The sequence below is a fragment of the Entelurus aequoreus genome, linkage group LG04 (assembly GCF_033978785.1).
Source record: "Entelurus aequoreus isolate RoL-2023_Sb linkage group LG04, RoL_Eaeq_v1.1, whole genome shotgun sequence".
Lineage (NCBI taxonomy): Eukaryota > Metazoa > Chordata > Actinopteri > Syngnathiformes > Syngnathidae > Entelurus > Entelurus aequoreus.
This window is the reverse complement of record NC_084734.1, coordinates 7,312,994-7,333,910: the sequence shown is the minus strand read 5'-3', so window position 1 is coordinate 7,333,910 and position 20,917 is coordinate 7,312,994. Positions and strand designations below refer to the sequence as shown.

The following is a 20,917-nucleotide window of genomic DNA, read 5'->3' as shown; positions in this document are numbered from 1 at the left end:
AATTTTGTCTTACTAAATATTTGTGTCCTTTCCCTTTTGACATTATTAATTATGTACTGCATCAATATATATCAATAGATATCAATATATATATATATATATATATATATATATATATATATATATATATATATATATATATATATATATATATATATATCAATAGATATCAATATATATATATATATATATATATATATATATATATCAATATATATATATATATATATATATATATATATATATATATATATATATATATATATATCAATATATATATATATATATATATATATATATATATATCAATATATATATATATATATATATATATATATATATATATATATATATATATATATATATCAATATATATATATATATATATATATATATATATATATATATATATATATATATATATATATATATATATATATATCAATAGATATCAATATATATATATATATATATATATATATATATATATATATATATTGATATCTATTGATATATATTGATATATATATATATATATATATATATATATATATATATATATATATATATATATATATATATATATATATATATATATATATATATATATATATATATATATATATATATATATATATATATATATACATACATGTACACTACCGTTCAAAAGTTTGGGGTCACCCAAACAATTTTGTGGAATAGCCTTAATTTCTAAGAACAAGAATAGACTGTCGAGTTTCAGATGAAAGTTCTCTTTTTCTGGCCATTTTGAGCGTTTAATTGACCCCACAAATGTGATGCTCCAGAAACTCAATCTGCTCAAAAGAAGGTCAGTTTTGTAGCTTCTGTAACGAGCTAAACTGTTTTCAAATGTGTGAACATGATTGCACAAGGGTTTTCTAACCATCAATTAGCCATCTGAGCCAATGAGCAAACACATTGTACCATTAGAACACTGGAGTGATACTTGCTGGAAATGGGCCTCTATACACCTATGTAGATATTGCACCAAAAACCAGACATTTTCAGCTAGAATAGTCATTTACCACATTAGCAATGTATAGAGTGTATTTCTTTAAAGTTAAGACTAGTTTAAAGTTATCTTCATTGAAAAGTACAGTGCTTTTCCTTCAAAAATAAGGACATTTCAATGTGACCCCAAACTTTTGAACGGTAGTGTATATATATATATATATACTGTTAGAATAATTATGTATATATTATCACACTAACTTTAGTATGTTTAAAGTCCATTGCTTTAGTTAATAGCTATTGTGCTCAAGATAGACTTTTCTAATCTATGCAAGGACAACACTTCTTGTCTGAGGGGTGGCCTCAGTCGTAGATCTTTGTTTTAGCCCGCTAACAGCCAAGGACTTCAACGACCTCAACGAAGATAAGATGACAACACGCAGCCGAAGCGGGGACAAGGCGAAATCACAAGGCCCCCAGCACATTCCGTCACGTACTGTGCGTCCTGGACCTGCTTTGCATAATACATGTGACCACTCCTTTTAGAGGCGGCCTCTGACTATGGAACTCTGAATAAAAAGAGGGACGCGGGAGCTGAACCTTAGAACGTAGGGCGAGACTGTGACTAAGTGTGCAGCTCCATGCGTTCTCCTCATGAGCTAAATTGAACTCTGTGTCTGCATGGTTCCTTGCTTCTTGTCTGATTAATAGATGTCATCAGTGTTTGAACCTGACATATATATATATATATATATATATATATATATATATATATATATATATATATATATATATATATATATATATATATATATATATATATATATATATATATATATATATATATATATATTTATTTTATTTTTATTTTTATTTTTTTAAATGCAATATTATCAAAATCTAAATATTATATTATCATATATTCCAAAAAAAATGTTTTTGTTCAATTAAAGATAAATACTGTACTCTAAGGTTTCTCATTGTCATCCCATTGGGTTGAGTATTTCCTTGCCCTGATGTGGGATCTGAGCCCAGGATGTTGTCGTGGCTTGTGCAGCCCTTTGAGACACTTGTGATTGAGGGCTAAATAAATAATTGATTGATAGATTGATATATATATATATATATATATATATATATATATATATATATATATATATATATATATATATATATATATATATATATATATATATATATATGTATATATATATATATATATATATATATATATGCTCGACTTATGATTTCAAAACAAATTATCAATCAAATTGGAGACTGTAAAATTGACAATAAATTTTATAGTTAAATCCCGCCGACTGAGTTTTTTTGGGGGGGGACGGCGTGGCGAGAGTTGGGAGAGTGGCTGTGCCAGCAACCTGAGGGTTCCTAGTTCAATCCCCACCTTCTACCATCCTAGTCACGTCCGTTGTGTCCTTGAGCGAGACACTTCACCCTTGCTCCTGATGGCTGCTGGTTAGCGCCTTGCATGGCAGCTCCCGCCATCAGTGTGTGAATGTCAAAGTGCTTTGAGTTCCTTAAAAAGGTGGGAAAGCGCTATACAAGTACAGCACATTTACAATTTTTTACAGTACTTTGGTACTGTTTTTTTTTCCGTATACAGTAAGACACTAAAACATTTTAAAAAAACAAAAAAAACATTAAAACAACAAGATTTTACAGTAAAAAAACAAAACTGGCAGCTCTGTTGCTTGAATTTTACAGCAAAAAAACTGTGGTGTTGTTTCTCCATTCCATTCCATTTATTCCATGTTTTTATATGCTGTAAAAAAAAACACTGCTTTTACTGGAACATTCTAGTGACTGAGCTGACACTTTTTAAAGTCACATTTTAATATTTTTTGCGCAACTAATGTGAAAAAATTTATTGTTAATGTATTATACATATATATATATATATATATATATATATATATATATATATATATATATATATATATATATATATATATATATATATATATATATATATATATATATATATATATATATATATATATAATAATACCTGAGATTTATATAGCGCTTTTCTAAGTACCCAAAGTCCCTTATATATAAATATACATGTATATTCATATATTACTCACTGTTAAAGGCGGCCCATAACTGCGATGTGGCCCTCAATGAAAACCAGTTTGACTCCCCTGCTCTATACCATGCATCATTTTGTTGCAGCCACTGAAAGAATGCTTGGCAACGCTAAAAAAAAAAGCAAATAGAAAAGTCCAAAAAAATTAATAAAAAAAGGTTTTGTTTTTTTGGCGAGTGTGATACTGCGCAAAGTGTTTCTCCTCCCGAGAGTGAACGAACGGGAGAGCAGGAGAAGATATTTTTGTTGTCTGCCTGGTGGTTGGCGAGGACTTGAAAAAGCACAGAGACGTGAGAAATGATCGACAATAACGTCAAAGCTTTGCTAGAAATTGATGGCTTATTTTCCATGTCCATTTTTAAAAGGGGGACCTCCATGATGATGGTTTTAATATTCAACTAGATGAGGCAATTCTTGAAGGAATGGCGTGTGAACGCTCCAATGCTGAAGTTGAAGTGAAATGCTGACAGAATGTAAGATGGATGTATGAATGGTTTGAATGTTGAAGAGTCGGAATTTCCAGGAAAACCGGAATTTGGTTTGGAACTTGGGAAAGTGTTTGTTTGAAAGTCCAGGATGAGTGGAATGTGTTGATGTTGGAATGCTTTGAATGGGTTGTAAAATGTGGGAATTGTGCAACTTAGAAAAATGGACAATTTATTTTGAATGGGGAAAATGGAAAAAAAAATGGAATTATGGGAAATTCGGGAATTTTTTTTAGAACTGTTGAAGTAGAGCACACAATTCCTGAACATGCTGAATATTTTGTAGTTGGAACAGTTTGAATCGGATGAAAATTGTGAAACTTTGAAGAATGTCGAGGGGAATTTCCCAAAAAATTGGGAATTTCAGAAAAAGCGGGAATTTTTTTTGAATGTTCAAAGACTTGAATGTTCTGATCGAAATGGTTGGTGTTGGAATTTTTTACATTGGTCGAGAAATGTTGAAGTAGCAACATTTGTAAATGAGAAATAGTATTACGGAAATTCCTGGAATTTCGGGAAAACCAGGAATTTTTTCAGTTCAAAACACATTTATTGACTGACCACTGATTAAGAAGAATGGTTTATTGGTGGAATAGTTCAAGTGGGTTGAAAAATGTGGAAGGAGTAGTCGCCAGAAAAAAGGGTGGAAATAGGGCTTTTGAAAACCAGGAATTCTGGAAAATCCTGGATTTTTTTGGAATTTGGATAAAGAGTAGTTTGAATTTCTAGGATGGTGAAATATGTTGATGTTGGAATGCTTTGAATGGGTTGTAAAATGTGGGAATTGTGCAACTTAGAAAAATGGACAATTTATTTTGAATGGGGAAAATGGAAAAAAAAAATGGAATTATGGGAAATTCGGGAATTTTTTTTAGAACTGTTGAAGTAGAGCACACAATTCCTGAACATGCTGAATATTTTGTAGTTGGAACAGTTTGAATCGGATGAAAATTGTGAAACTTTGAAGAATGTCGAGGGGAATTTCCCAAAAAATTGGGAATTTCAGAAAAAGCGGGAATTTTTTTTTGAATGTTCAAAGACTTGAATGTTCTGATCGAAATGGTTGGTGTTGGAATTTTTTACATTGGTCGAGAAATGTTGAAGTAGCAACATTTGTAAATGAGAAATAGTATTACGGAAATTCCTGGAATTTCGGGAAAACCAGGAATTTTTTCAGTTCAAAACACATTTATTGACTGACCACTGATTAAGAAGAATGGTTTATTGGTGGAATAGTTCAAGTGGGTTGAAAAATGTGGAAGGAGTAGTCGCCAGAAAAAAGGGTGGAAATAGGGCTTTTGAAAACCAGGAATTCTGGAAAATCCTGGATTTTTTTGGAATTTGGATAAAGAGTAGTTTGAATTTCTAGGATGGTGAAATATGTTGATGTTGGAATGCTTTGAATGGGTTGAAAAATGTGGGAATTATGCAAATTGGAAAAATGGACAATTCATTTTGAATGGGGAAAATTTAGAAAAAAAAAGGAATTATGGGAAATCCGGGAATTTTTTTTAGAACTGTTGAAGTAGAGCACACAATTCCTGAACAGGCTGCATATTTTGAAGTTGGAACAGCTAGAATCGGATGAAAATTGTGGAACTTTGAAGAATGTCGATGGGAATTTCCCAAAAAATTGGGAATTTCAGAAAAAGCTGGAATTTTTTTTTAAATGTTCAAAGACTTGAATTTTCTGATCGAAATGGTTGGTGTTGGAATTTTTTACATTGGTCGAGAAATGTTGAAGTAGCAACATTTGTAAATGAGAAATGGTATTACGAAAATTCCTGGAATTTCGGGAAAACCAGGAATTTTTTTAGTTCAAAACACATTTATTGACTGAACACTGATTAAGAGGAATGATTTGTTGGTGGAATAGTTCAAGTGGGTTGAAAAATGTGGAAGGAGTAGTCGCCAGAAAAAAGGGTGGAAATAGGGCTTTTGAAAACCAGGAATTCTGGAAAATCCTGGATTTTTTTGGAATTTGGATAAAGAGTAGTTTGAATTTCTAGGATGGTGAAATATGTTGATGTTGGAATGCTTTGAATGGGTTGAAAAATGTGGGAATTATGCAAATTGGAAAAATGGACAATTCATTTTGAATGGGGAAAATTTAGAAAAAAAAAGGAATTATGGGAAATCCGGGAATTTTTTTTAGAACTGTTGAAGTAGAGCACACAATTCCTGAACAGGCTGAATATTTTGAAGTTGGAACAGCTAGAATCGGATGAAAATTGTGGAACTTTGAAGAATGTCGATGGGAATTTCCCAAAAAATTGGGAATTTCAGGAAAAGCGGGAATTTTTTCAAATGTTCAAAGACTTGAATGTTCTGATCGAAATGGTTGGTGTTGGAATTGTTTTACATCGGTCAAGAAATGTTAAAGTTATGACTTTTGTAATTGAGAAATTGTATTACGGAAATTCCTGGAATTTCGGGAAAACTGGGAATGTTTCCAGTTCAAAAAACATTGATTGACTGAACACTGATTAAGAGGAATGATTTTTTGGTGGAATAGTTCAAGTGGGTTTAAAAATGTGGAAGGAGTAGTCGCCAGAAAAAGGGTGGAAATAGGGCTTTTGAAAACCAGGAATTCTGGAAAATCCTGGATTTTTTTGGAATTTGGAAAAAGAGTAGTTTGAATTTCTAGGATGGTGAAATATGTTGATGTTGGAATGGTTTGAATGGGTTGTAAAATGTGGGAATTGTGCAACTTAGAAAAATGGACAATTTATTTTGAATGGGGAAAATGGAAAAAAAAAATGGAATTATGGGAAATCCGGGAATTTTTTTAGAACTGTTGAAGTAGAGCACACAATTCCTGAACAGGCTAAATATTTTGTAGTTGAAACAGTTTGAATCGGATGAAAATTGTGGAACTTTGAAGAATGTCGATGGGAATTTCCCAAAAAATTGGGAATTTCAGAAAAAGCGGGAATTTTTTTTTAAATGTTCAAAGACTTGAATGTTCTGATCGAAATGGTTGGTGTTGGAATTTTTTACATTGGTCGAGAAATGTTGAAGTAGCAACATTTATAAATGAGAAATGGTATTATGGAAATTCCTAGAATTTCGGGAAAACCGGGAATTTTTTCAGTTCAAAACACATTTATTGACTGACCACTGATTAAGAGGAATGATTTGTTGGTGGAATAGTTCAAGTGGGTTGGAAAATGTGGAAGGAGTAGTCGCCAGAAAAAAGGGTGGAAATAGGGCTTTTGAAAACCAGGAATTCTGGAAAATCCTGGATTTTTTTGGAATTTGGAAAAACAGTAGTTTGAATTTCTAGGATGGTGAAATATGTTGATGTTGGAATGCTTTGAATGGGTTGAAAAATGTGGGAATTATGCAAATTGGAAAAATGGACAATTCATTTTGAATGGGGAAAATTTAGAAAAAAAAAGGAATTATGGGAAATCCGGGAATTTTTTTTAGAACTGTTGAAGTAGAGCACACAATTCCTGAACAGGCTGCATATTTTGAAGTTGGAACAGCTAGAATCGGATGAAAATTGTGGAACTTTGAAGAATGTCGATGGGAATTTCCCAAAAAATTGGGAATTTCAGAAAAAGCTGGAAATTTTTTTTAAATGTTCAAAGACTTGAATTTTCTGATCGAAATGGTTGGTGTTGGAATTTTTTACATTGGTCGAGAAATGTTGAAGTAGCAACATTTGTAAATGAGAAATGGTATCATGAAAATTCCTGGAATTTCGGGAAAACCAGGAATTTTTTTAGTTCAAAACACATTTATTGACTGAACACTGATTAAGAGGAATGATTTGTTGGTGGAATAGTTCAAGTGGGTTGAAAAATGTGGAAGGAGTAGTCGCCAGAAAAAAGGGTGGAAATAGGGCTTTTGAAAACCAGGAATTCTGGAAAATCCTGGATTTTTTTGGAATTTGGATAAAGAGTAGTTTGAATTTCTAGGATGGTGAAATATGTTGATGTTGGAATGCTTTGAATGGGTTGAAAAATGTGGCAATTATGCAAATTGGAAAAATGGACAATTCATTTTGAATGGGGAAAATTTAGAAAAAAAAAGGAATTATGGGAAATCCGGGAATTTTTTTTAGAACTGTTGAAGTAGAGCACACAATTCCTGAACAGGCTGAATATTTTGAAGTTGGAACAGCTAGAATCGGATGAAAATTGTGGAACTTTGAAGAATGTCGATGGGAATTTCCCAAAAAATTGGGAATTTCAGGAAAAGCGGGAATTTTTTCAAATGTTCAAAGACTTGAATGTTCTGATCGAAATGGTTGGTGTTGGAATTGTTTTACATCGGTCAAGAAATGTTGAAGTTATGACTTTTGTAATTGAGAAATTGTATTACGGAAATTCCTGGAATTTCGGGAAAACTGGGAATGTTTCCAGTTCAAAAAACATTGATTGACTGAACACTGATTAAGAGGAATGATTTTTTGGTGGAATAGTTCAAGTGGGTTTAAAAATGTGGAAGGAGTAGTCGCCAGAAAAAGGGTGGAAATAGGGCTTTTGAAAACCAGGAATTCTGGAAAATCCTGGATTTTTTTGGAATTTGGAAAAAGAGTAGTTTGAATTTCTAGGATGGTGAAATATGTTGATGTTGGAATGGTTTGAATGGGTTGTAAAATGTGGGAATTGTGCAACTTAGAAAAATGGACAATTTATTTTGAATGGGGAAAATGGAAAAAAAAAATGGAATTATGGGAAATCCGGGAATTTTTTTAGAACTGTTGAAGTAGAGCACACAATTCCTGAACAGGCTAAATATTTTGTAGTTGAAACAGTTTGAATCGGATGAAAATTGTGGAACTTTGAAGAATGTCGATGGGAATTTCCCAAAAAATTGGGAATTTCAGAAAAAGCGGGAATTTTTTTTTGAATGTTCAAAGACTTGAATGTTCTGATCGAAATGGTTGGTGTTGGAATTTTTTACATTGGTCGAGAAATGTTGAAGTAGCAACATTTATAAATGAGAAATGGTATTACGGAAATTCCTGGAATTTCGGGAAAACCGGGAATTTTTTCAGTTCAAAACACATTTATTGACTGACCACTGATTAAGAGGAATGATTTGTTGGTGGAATAGTTCAAGTGGGTTGGAAAATGTGGAAGGAGTAGTCACCAGAAAAAAGGGTGGAAATAGGGCTTTTGAAAACCAGGAATTCTGGAAAATCCTGGATTTTTTTGGAATTTGGAAAAAGAGTAGTTTGAATTTCTAGGATGGTGAAATATGTTGATGTTGGAATGCTTTGAATGGGTTGAAAAATGTGGGAATTGTGCAACTTGGAAAAATGGACAATTCATTTTGAATGGGGAAAATTAAAAAAAAAAAGGAATTATGGGAAATCCGGGAATTTTTTTTTAAAACTGTTGATGTAGAGCACACAATTCCTGAACAGGCTGAATATTCTGAAGTTGGAACAGTTTGAATCGGATGAAAATTGTGGAACTTTGAAGAATGTCAATGGGAATTTCCCAAAAAATTGGGAATTTCAGGAAAAGCGGGAATTTTTTTTACATCGGTCGAGAAATGTTAAAGTAGTGACATTTGTCATTGAGAATTGGTATTACGGAAATTCCTGGAATTTCGGGAAATTCAAGGGGCGTTCCCAGATTGCAAATGAAACCTTGACCCTCTCTCTCCAAAAGTATCATTTATCTTTTGAAAAATGTACGTTGTTAAAATATACATTTTGAAGACGAATGCCACCGCTGTTTAAGAACAAATTTCACCACACGTAGTGTGTGACAATCATTGGTACTTTAACTTGAACTAAAAGTGTTTCTCGCCTTCCTGTCGGTCGTTTTTTCTTAATAATGATCTGACAGCAATCAAGTGACCAAAGTGACGTCTTGAAGAAGATTGACGATCGATCATTTTTAGATCTTTTTTTTAAATTCCTGGCTGTCGATGGACTGCCACACCCTCCACCATCCACCGCTAGCTCGCCATCCACCTAAAATGCACCCCTGGCCTACACTACTTAGGAGTGTAATATACCAGATTTGATATGATATGATCTAGTCCAGCAAAATGATAAATCCAGCGGTCCGCTACTGTGAATGATGATGAAGTAGCCATGCATAATTAACAGCCGGGAGCCAAACGAGAAGATGATCATTATCTGGACTCCCATGTTTTATTCAAGCTGGTCATTTCACTCCCGCTCCCAGTCTGTGGAACGCTCTCCCTGACCCCCTGAGGGCACAACAGACTGTGGATGCTTTTAAGAAAGGCTTAAAAACAATTCTTTTTAAAAAAAGCTTCTTTTTTTTGTAGATATATGTGTGCTAGTTCTAGCTATTAGGCTGTTCTAGTTTTTATTATTATTATTATTATTATTATTATTTACTATTTATTTTACTTGTTGGGGGCAGATATTTGTGGTTCTAGCGTTGTTGTTTTTTTTTTTTTTTAATGCACTGTAGCACTTTGAGGTTGTTTGCTCAATGTAAAGTGCTTTCACAAATAAAATATATTATTATTATTATTATTATTATTGTTATTATTCACTGAAACGTGCTGCATTATTCACCGCCGTGATTCTCCTGTAGTCTCATTCAGTGTGACGTCTTGGGTGTTATTCAAGCTGGTCATTTCACTCCCGCTCTCAGTCTGTGGAACGCTCTCCCTGACCACCTGAGGGCACCACAGACTGTGGATGTTTTTAAAAAAGTCTTAAAAACCCTTCTTCAAAAATAAAAAATAAAAACAATAGATGTATGTGTGCTAGTTGTTGTAGCTGTTCTAGTTTTTATTATTATTATTATTATTATTATTATTATTATTTTTACTATTTATTTTACTTGTTGGGGGCTGTTTTTTTTGTTTTTTTAAATGCGCTGTAGCACTTTGAGGTTGTTTGCTCAATGTAAAGTGCTTTTACAAATAAAATATATTATTATTGTTATTATTATTATTATTATTATTATTATTATTATTATTATTATTATTATTATTATTATTATTATTATTATTCACTGAAACGTGCTGCATTATTCACCGCCGTGATTCTTCTGTAGTATTCTGTGTGAGGTCTTGGGTGTTATTCAAGCTGGTCATTTCACTCCCGCTCCCAGTCTGTGGAATGCCCTCCCTGACCACCTGAATGCACCACAGACTGTGGATGCGTTTTAAAAAGTCTTAAAAACCCTTCTTTAAAAATAAAAAATAAATAAAAATTAAAAAAATAGATGTATGTGTGCTAGTTGTTGTAGCTGTTCTAGTTTTTATTATTATTATTATTTATTTTTTTTACTATTTATTTTACTTGTTGGGGGCTGTTTTTTTCGTTTTTTTTAAATGCACTGTAGCACTTTGAGGTTTTTTGCTCAATGTATAGTGCTTTTACAAATAAAATATATTATTAATATTATTCACTGAAACGTGCTGCATTATTCACCCCCAGTGATTCTCCTGTAGTCTGATTCTGTGTGAGGTCTTGGGTGTTATTCAAGCTGGTCATTTCACTCCCGCTCCCAGTCTGTGGAACGCTCTCCCTAACCACCTGAGGGCACCACAGACTGTGGATGCTTTTAAAGAAGGCTTAAAAATCCTTCTTTTTAAAAATATCTTTTTTTTTTAGATATATGTGTGCTAGTTCTAGCTATTAGGCTGTTCTAGTTTGTATTATTATTATTATTTTTTTTTTTAAAATATTTATTTTACTTGTTGGGGGCAGCTATTTGTGGTTCTAGCATTGTTGTTGTTGTTGTTTTTTTTAAATGTACTGTAGCACTTTGAGTTTGTTTGCTCAATGTAAAGTTATTTTACAAATACAATATATTATTATTATTATTATTATTCACTGAAACGTGCTGCATTATTCACCGCCATGATTCTGTGTGAGGTCTTGGGTGTTATTATTATTATTGTTATTATTATTATGGTTGTCACACGTGGCTTCTGCCCCCCCTGCAGGAACACTTCACGCCGGAGTGCAAATTCAAGGAGTCGGTGTTCGAGAACTACTACGTGACGTATTCCTCCATGATCTACCGCCAGCAGCAGTCGGGCAGGGGCTGGTACCTCGGTCTGAACAAGGAGGGGGAAATCATGAAGGGCAACCACGTCAAGAAGAACAAGCCGGCGGCACACTTCCTGCCCAAACCTCTGAAAGGTGAGCGACTGGAGACTTTCTGTTGCTGAAGTTAGTTTATTATTTCTTCGGTCGGTGGTCAACAAAATAAACAAACAAGTTTACATTCATAAATTGAAAATTTTACAGACCGAAAGGGTTTCGGCTGAAGTTAAGCACTATATTTCGCCTAACTCTATAAACAATCTCAAATACAAGATATAAATATGACATTTCCTTTACACAACATATTATAAATACACTTTGTACACAACATAAACACTGTTCAATTATATACACAGTAAAGACATGTGAAACATCCCCGTACATGTGTTTACCAAAAGTGGAAATTAAGTGGAATATTCCAGTTAGAATTCACATATCAAGTCAAATATTTGTATAGCAGTCGCACAAAACTACTTATTTGCTACATCAGCCTTAAAACCAAAGTTTTAATTTGAGCTATTTCTTACGTCCATGGTCATTCATTCATAGATCAAAACACAGGCAAATAAACTGAATAAAACTAGAATGATAAAAAATGTTAAACTCCGAGCACCGTTGAACCATACCCGACTTTTTGAGCATGTTAAGGGCCTCAAAAAGACGTCCAAATGTGTAGAAGAAAAAACACAGCCTTTTTAACAGGGCTCAGGGCCAAAATTAAATTAAATTAAATTAAATTAAATTAAATTAAATTAAATTAAATTAAATTAAATTAAATTAAATTAAATCAAATTAAATTAAATTAAATTAAATTAAATTAAATTAAATTACATTTAAAAAATGTTTTTAAATACAATAAAATAAAATGAAATAAAATAAAATAAAATAAAATACAATTAATTAAATTAAATTAAATTAAATTAAATTAAATTAAATTATGATTGTAGCTGAGATCGGCTACGGCGCCCCCCGCAACCCTGAAGGGAATAAGCGGTAGAAATTAAATTTAATTTAATTTAATTTAATTTAATTTAATTTAATTTAATTTAATTTAATTAAAAAAATAAAATAAAATAAAATAAAATAAAATAAAATAAAATAAGATAAAATAAAATAAAATAAAATAAAATAAAATAAGATATGATATGATAAGATAAGATAAGATAAGATAAGATAAAATAAAATAAAATAAAATAAAATAAAATAAAATACAATAAAATACAATACAATAAAATACAATAAAATAAAATAAAATAAAATAAAATAAAACAGAACAGACCAAAACAAAACAAAAACAAAATTTTTTTTTAAAGTGTGTTTCATACATAAAATAAATGCAACACAAAGTGCTTTGCAGACTCAAAAACAATATACACACACACACATATGCACATGTATGAACAAATGACTGCATGGCTGAGTACAGAGGAGACAGGTGAGTAAACACTATCACATGTAGCGTCCTCTCCAGCTAGCTAGCAACTAACATCCGTCCTCGCCTCAGTGGCGGCAATTAAACTGTGTTCCCTACAAGAAATAGACAAACATGCTACACTTCACACCGGAGGAGGAGACCTAAAAGCATAACTAGCTGCTAAGCTTGCGGTTTGAATGTAAACAAAAGTGGGTGGATCTATACACATGTGGATAGTAATGATACCAAGAATGTAATACTGTCGATTGAGTTATGAACTCCGTGTTCAATAGTTGTGGTAAAACATTTTTGTGACGGGGAACTTTGGTAAATCTTCTAGTCGTCCTCTCATTAGGAATCTATGTTTCTCCCCCGAGACCCCCCCGTAATAGCCTTTCACGTTCATTTAACTGGCAATCCGGGGGGTCTCAAACACACTTAAGATCAATAGCCACAGAATGATTGCCTCGCTTTGTGCTGAGCGAGCGAGACGTGAGGGAGACAACACTTTGAGGTGAGATAAAGGCGTGTAAGGAGGGGAATAAAAAAAGAGCATTTGCTGGCTTTTGTGCATTTTGTCTAAATGATTCAGCAGAAACAAATGTATATATATATATATATATATATATATATATATATATATATATATATATATATATATATATATATATATATATATATATATATATATATATATACATATATATATATATACATATACATATATATGTGTATATATATATATATATATATATATATATATATATATATTTATATATATATATATATACATATATATGTGTATATATATATATATATATATATATATATATATATATATATATATATATATATATATATATATATATATATATATATATATACATATATATATATATACATATACATATATATGTGTATATATATATATATATATATATATATATATATATATATATATATATATATATATATATATATATATATATTTATATATATATATATATACATATATATGTGTATATATATATATATATATATATATATATATATATATATATATATATATATATATATATATATATATATATATATATATATATATATATATAAAACTTAGAAAATACAAATGAAAATGTTAGTAAATACTGATAAATCAGTACAAATAAATAAATGCTGTGGGTGGGCCAGGTGTCAAACCCATGCCATCAGCACAAAAGACAATGTGTACCACAACATTTAATACATTCAATTATATTTAATTAAATGAAATCAATTACAAATGTAAATTATGATTTAAAATACATGATAATAAAAAATGATTGAAGAAGTCAAAATAGTGACTAACATTGCACAATGTATAAATTGTCAAATGAATCCCAGGGCAGCTGTGGCTCCAAATGTAGTTTTATCACCATCCAAGTGTGAATGAATGAGGAGTGAATGAATGATGGCTTCTCAGTGTCACGCGCTTTGAGTCACCAAAAAATCTAATCCATCATTTTGTTTTTAATCGCAATAATCGCACTTTTGAATTTGGATTAATCACGATTAATCACAGGTTATTACTCAATTGCATCATTGAAATTCACTTTAAAAAATACTCCATCACTTTCACCAAAATTAGATTTTATTGTCACAATGTCAACTTGAAATAATGTAAAGTAATGTTTTACATGAACGAACAACCCTTTATTTGCTCAAAACTTGGTGGCACTGACCGTATACAGACCTGTGTCACCTTATAAAGATAAGATAAGATAAATTGCATGATTAATATGTGTATATACATCATTATTCAGATTTATTTTTTTGGTTATAAATCATATGCGTTATATTGTTATTTTTGACAATTCTAGTATGGCTGAAAAATATGATTTAATAATACTTGAATGCCAATATATTGCCAGATATACACAATAACTTAGATGTTATTTTGAAAAGAATAGCAGCAGTGTTGTTTGGGTGGTCAGGTCTTGCCACCCTGATGGCCCGTGTCAACAACAACACTTGTAATAATAATAATAATAGATTTTATTTGTAAAAAAGCACTTTCCATTGAGCAAACAACCTCAAAGTGCTACAGTGTATTTAAAAAATAAATAAAAAAATAATACAAATAAATAAAAATACAATTTAGAACTAGCATGCATATATCTAAAAAATTGATTTTTTTAAAATAATGTTTTTTCAGCCTTTTTTAAAAGCATCCACAGTCTGTGGTGCCCTCAGGTGGTCAGGGAGAGCGTTCCACAGACTGGGAGCGGCGGAGCAGAAAGCCCGGTCTCCCATAGTTCGTAGCTTTGTCCTCGGAGGTTGGAGGAGGTTAGTCTGTCCGGAGCGGAGGTGTGGTGTGGAGGATTTTGGGGTGAGCAGTTCTTTGAGGTAGAGGGGGGCATTTCCATGGAGGCACTGGTGGGTTAGTAGGGAGACTTTGTATTCAATCCTGAGTGGAACAGGAAGCCAGTGAAGGGATTTGAGAACTGGTGTGATGTGGTCGTATTTCTACACTCTCATCAGGATCCTAGCAGCACTATTCTGTAAGTACTGCAGCTTCTGGATGTTCTTGCTGGGGATCCTGACAAGAAGTGAGTTGCAGTAGTCTTGTACCCATCATTATTACCTTCCAGTGAAATGCATCCATCCACTGATGTGTTTACACAGATTGACACTCGAACAAAAACTAAATAACAACAACAACAACAAAATGCTGGGCTAAGTGAAGTGAGTGAAGGTTGCTGTCTCAGCCGGGCCTCCCTCTGGGATGAACACCAAATAGCATTCTAGGATGTGGACAACATCCTGAAACCAAATACTGCGGACCTCAGATTACGGCGATTCCGTCTTCGTAGTGGATGCTGAGATGCAAATTGGGCCGAATGCTGCAAACACAGCAGAGCAGAGCACATGCCTGTGCTGAATTTCTAATGCCCGGGCTGTGAATACAGGATTTGTTTTTAAGTGCAGAGCCGACCTGATCTGCTGTGACGTCTTGATTCAGCACTTTGCGGGAAGGCAGACCCTGCAGGACCCGTTCCACGCCCATCCCTGTGGTTCCCACACAGACCACATTCTATGAATTATAAGAAGCTGCTCGTTCTGCATTTTCCCGAGGCGTCTTACGGTTGTTTTAGAGACCATAGTTAGGGTTGGATTAGTCTTAGCCCCTGTACCCAGGTCATACGGCCGATTTGCACGGATTTGCAGCTTTCCTCTGGCAATGCCCATAGTTCACCATCTCTCTGGGATTGAGGGTTTTTAAGGGTTAGACAGTTACGGGTGAAGGTCTGATGAAGGTAAGTGTTGGTTTAGGTAAGTGTTGTGTTAGGGGTTGAGGTTATTGTAAGTTTTTGTTATGTTTAGCGTAAGGTAGGGTATTTCGGGGGCAGGTTAGGGTTAATATATGTTTCGAATAGGGTTGTCCCGATACCAATAATTTGGTACCGGTACCAACATTTATTTCGATACTTTTTGATTATTTACTAAATAAAGGGAACTACGAAACCATTTAAATTTTGGCTTCATTTTAACAGAAAATCTTACAATACAATAAACATGTTTCCTATTGCACTCAAAGAACAATTTTAGAAGGTAAAAATTGAAATTAAAGGGTATTAAACACATTGTGTTTTTCTTGTTGGACTCAAAGAACAATTTTCAATTGTCCATAATGAAGAATTTGGTTAGCATATAGTAAACAAAAGCTTTAGTAACATAATATTAAATAATTTAGGATTCATGGTTGCCAATCCTCGTCTGTGCTTTAAGAAAAACACAATTATTAGTAAGTACTAAAAACAAATCTATGGATAAATGTACCCAGATAAGTCATGTAGCAGGTAAACACACACTTTTGTTAAAGATAAAACACAAATTGTAGAGATGTGTTGCCAAATTCAGTCATCTTACTTGCATTAGTTGACGTTAAATGGGCGGTCTTAAAGCCGCTAATATTTGGCGTCAATCCAAGCAGCTGTGTGCGTGTCTACTACCGGTATACCGAGCAACCCTAGTTTATAGTAGTGTAGATTTGGGAATTGTAGGGTAAAGGTTAGCTTGGGTTTTTGCGAGGGTTAGTAGGGTTTATATTAGGGTAAGAATTAACCAAGATTTGGGGTTGGGATGTTGTGTTAGAATTAATTTTAAGTGGCTTTAGTATAGGTTAGTGGGGGTTGAGGTTTGGAAATAAGGTAAGTTTGGGTTGGAGGCGGTTATAGGTTAAGGTCATTTAAAGGTAAGGGTTGATTTAGTTAAGTGTTGGGTTAAGGTTTGAGATCATTGTAGGGTTTTGATAGGGTTAGGGTAAGGTGGGGGCTGATTAGGGTTAGTCAATGTTTAGAGTAGTATATATTTGGGAGTTATAGGGTTAAAGTTGCAAGAGTTTTGTGAAGGTTTGAGTGGTGTTCAGGTTTGGGTAATCATTCATTGGGGTCGGGGTGTTGGGTAAGGGTTTCTTTTAATGGGCTAGGGTTCAGATAGGTTAGTGAGGGTTGAGGTTGGCAAATTGTTTTCTCAGGGTGTGGGTTAGGGTAGGGTCTCTTACGGTAAAGGGACGGAATGTCAGAGTCAGGTTCAAGTTTGAGGTACAGGCTTACAGTGTTCTATAGTAAGTGTAGGGTGAGTGTTTAAGGTATACTGTAGGTTTACGGTTAGGGTAGGTGATCAGGTTAGATGGTTAGGGTAGAGTTCAGATTAGAGATCTATGGTAGGGTAAAGGTAGAATGGTTTAGAGAAGGGTAGGGTCGTGGCTGCTAGGGATGGGGTTGTCTTCCTACTTCCTACTAAATTCCATTGAACAGATGAATCGTAGCTATTAGTCCTGAGTTGCTTTCTGATCCACAATCCTCTCCTCTTCCCACAGTGGCGATGTACAGAGAGCCATCCCTCCACGACCTGACAGAGTTCTCCCGCTCCGGCAGTGGCACACCCACCAAGAGTCGGAGTGCCTCGGCGATGCTGAACGGCGGCAAAGCTGTGAGCCAGAACGAGTCGACGTAGCCCCGCCTGCAGGACCGAACCTTGAAACCTTACCTCCAGCAGAGCGCGCATCCAAGCAGACCCTCTCTTGTATCAGCGGTTCAGCACTTGCTGCGACATACCAAACATCGACACCTAGAAAACATCAATGACGATCATTTAAAAAAAAAAAAAAGACAACACACTTGTGCATTTATCATGGTTAACAGCATTAATCGCAAGACACGTTCTGGACATTTAGTCTCCTCTGGGCTCATTTATTATGTATTTACTCACCAGTTTTGCTGTTCTTTTTCAACATTGCCGAGGTCATGTAGACAACGAGCACTCGTGCGTCCGTTAGACAGGGACAGGAAGCGAGTGGGCATTCAGGGGCAACCAGGTCCACGAGGCTGCAGGGGTACAGTACAAGCCCTGATCTCTGTCTCGTCCACGCTTCTGTGAATACAAAGCCTATAAACTCGCCGGCGCGGTCCGAGGCCCGGCCAGACGGTAGCTCTCCTCGCGTCCCAGAGACCGAGCTCTCTAGCGCCGAGAAACCCAGCCTCGGTTCAGACGACCCGACATGTGATGTCTCAGCCTGGCGGCTCGTAACTTTTCAGAGACGCCACGGCTGCCCTTTTGTTTCTGCTAATTTTCCCAATTTGCCAAGAAGGATTCATTGGTTGTATCTACTGGTTTCTGTTCGTCCCCTCTTGTTCTCCGACCCTCGCCGTTGATCAGTATTGTTTGTCCCGGCGTTTGAACGCAAGCTAAGGCTACACGAAAGAGTCTCCCTTTAAGTCGACGAAGCCTTCACGAAGGTGAGCTGGATTTGTTTACCCCCCTTTGTACATTTTAATGTGTGGCTTGTGCAGCCCTTTGAGACACTCGTGATTTAGGGCAGCATGAGTAAACATTGATTGATTGATCGAATGAATAAGGTTTGGACAAGACGAAGTGATGTCATTCAGTCTTTTTTCTGAGATTCCGCTGCCGAGAACCCAAGCCTCGGTTCAGACGACCCGACATGTGATGTCTCAGCCTGAAGGCTCGTAACTTTTCAGAGATGCCACGGCTGTCCTTTTGTTTCTGCTAATTTTCCCAATTTGCCAAAAAGGATTCATTGGTTGTATCTACTGGTTTCTGTTCGTCCCCTCTTGTTCTCCGACCCTCGCCATTGATCAGTATTGTTTGTCCCGCCGTTTGAAAGCAAGCTAAAGGCTAAACGAGAGAGTCTCCCTTTAAGTCGACGAAGCCTTCATGAAGGTGAGCTGTATTTGTTCACCCCCCGATGTACATTTTAATGTGTGGCTTGTGCAGCCCTTTGAGACACTCGTGATTTAGGGCTATATAAGTAAACATTGATTGATTGATCGAATGAATAAGGTTTGGACAAGAGGAAGTGATGTCATTCAGTCTTTTTTCTGAGGATCCGCTCGACGGCCGAGGTTCAAAACTAGGATTCGGTGTGTCCCCCCCATGCCCTTCTTGTTCTGTCACAAAGTCCGTCTCTTGTCCTCGTGATCTGTTTCCTCCCCCCCCCCCGTGCTCGTGTCATAACCCCTCGTCAACTTTATTGACCGTCCATAGAAATATGGCGCCCTTCCTTTCCCCGGATTGTTATGTGTTTGAGTAACTTATCGTGGTGATGCTATTTTCTATATTAAAAAAAAAAAGAATACTGTGGACTTTTAGGTGGCTTAACATTTTGTAGGGACATGTCATATTTGAAAGAGTAAAGAAAACAAAAAACAAAAAAAGGGGCGGGGCATCTTCCCTTTCATGCACAGGGCATGTATGAACACGATGTCCCTCCAAGCTACATATGACTTCTTTCTGGTACATGCTTTTTTTTTTGCAGGACTTTCTGTTCCTCGGTTCCCTCGGGAGGTGGTTCGTATCTGTTGCATGGGAAGAAGGCAGGGGATTGTGGTCTAGAGCTGCATGATGTAGGCTGTATGTAATTAACCCACGTTGGATCATGTGTTCCAAGCTACCAGGATAAAAAAACTTTTAAGACAACATTATGCAGGCGAGACGTCCAAGCTGCCTGATGACTTCCAGTTGTTTATTATTTGTTGTATACACAAAAATGCACTGAATAAAATGTTTATATTAAGATATACTTTTAAAATGTGTCAGGGTTTCTTCTTTGATTGCTGATTTGACTTCCTGCAACCTTTAGTTCCTGTAGATGTGTGTTTTTTGTGTGTTTCCACCGCATTTCACAGTTTAGGGTAGTTTATTCCAATCAGGCTGATGACCTATGGAGGAGTAGTTCAGTATAAATGTAAATAAACATACAATGAGTCATATTTCCTTTACTAAAGTGTAAGCAAATAAAATACAAAGCAATATGATGCAAAACTTTTAAAAAAAAGTGTACCGATTTTACATCAAAAGTCAGGCTTTTGTCAGAAAGTTGCCATCTCGGTACAAAAAAATTTTTTTTACGAGGGTCAGAGGGGTAATTATTGTCCATTTTGGCTGTGAATAACAATATATAAAAAGAACATGTCAGTGATTGTCTCACAGCGACAACACGAACACATCATGTTTAGAGTTAGCATTAGCATTTGGGTGGAGGCCTATAAACTACACTGTAAAAAATGATCGGAAAAACTATGGCAAGCAATTGTTGGAAAGAAAAAAAGAGTTGATCACAGTCGTGAATGCAGTGTATTCCTGCAAAGCAAGAAACAGTAGATAACCTAAAGTACTGTGGTTATAAAACGTAGAAGACACATGACTTTACTGTGAAAAGAATGAAAAATTGCCCCCCTGGGCAACTGGTGCAATGGACGTCGAGTGGATTTAGCATAATATTGTGGGAGTCCAGTCCATAGTGGATCTAACATAATAGTGTGGGAGTCCAGTCCATAGTGGATCTAACATAATAGTGTGAGAGTCCAGTTCGTAGTGGATCTAACATAATAGTGTGAGAGTTCAGTCCATAGTGGATCTAA

At 34.5% G+C, this 20,917-nt stretch overlaps 1 protein-coding gene across 4 annotated transcripts in view; it reads left to right on the top strand.

Moving 5' to 3' along the window:
• The window catches only part of fgf13a (fibroblast growth factor 13a), a 465,629-nt gene extending 445,550 nt beyond the window's left edge, over positions 1 to 20,079 (top strand). For all 4 annotated transcript variants that reach the window (XM_062044138.1, XM_062044135.1, XM_062044136.1 and 1 more), the window contains 2 exons: positions 11,476 to 11,674; positions 17,854 to 20,079. In XM_062044138.1, the coding sequence (XP_061900122.1) occupies positions 11,476 to 11,674; positions 17,854 to 17,990 (336 nt within the window). In that variant the 3' untranslated portion in view covers positions 17,991 to 20,079. The remainder of the gene's footprint in view (positions 1 to 11,475; positions 11,675 to 17,853) is intronic.
• The last annotated feature ends 838 nt before the right edge of the window (positions 20,080 to 20,917 follow it).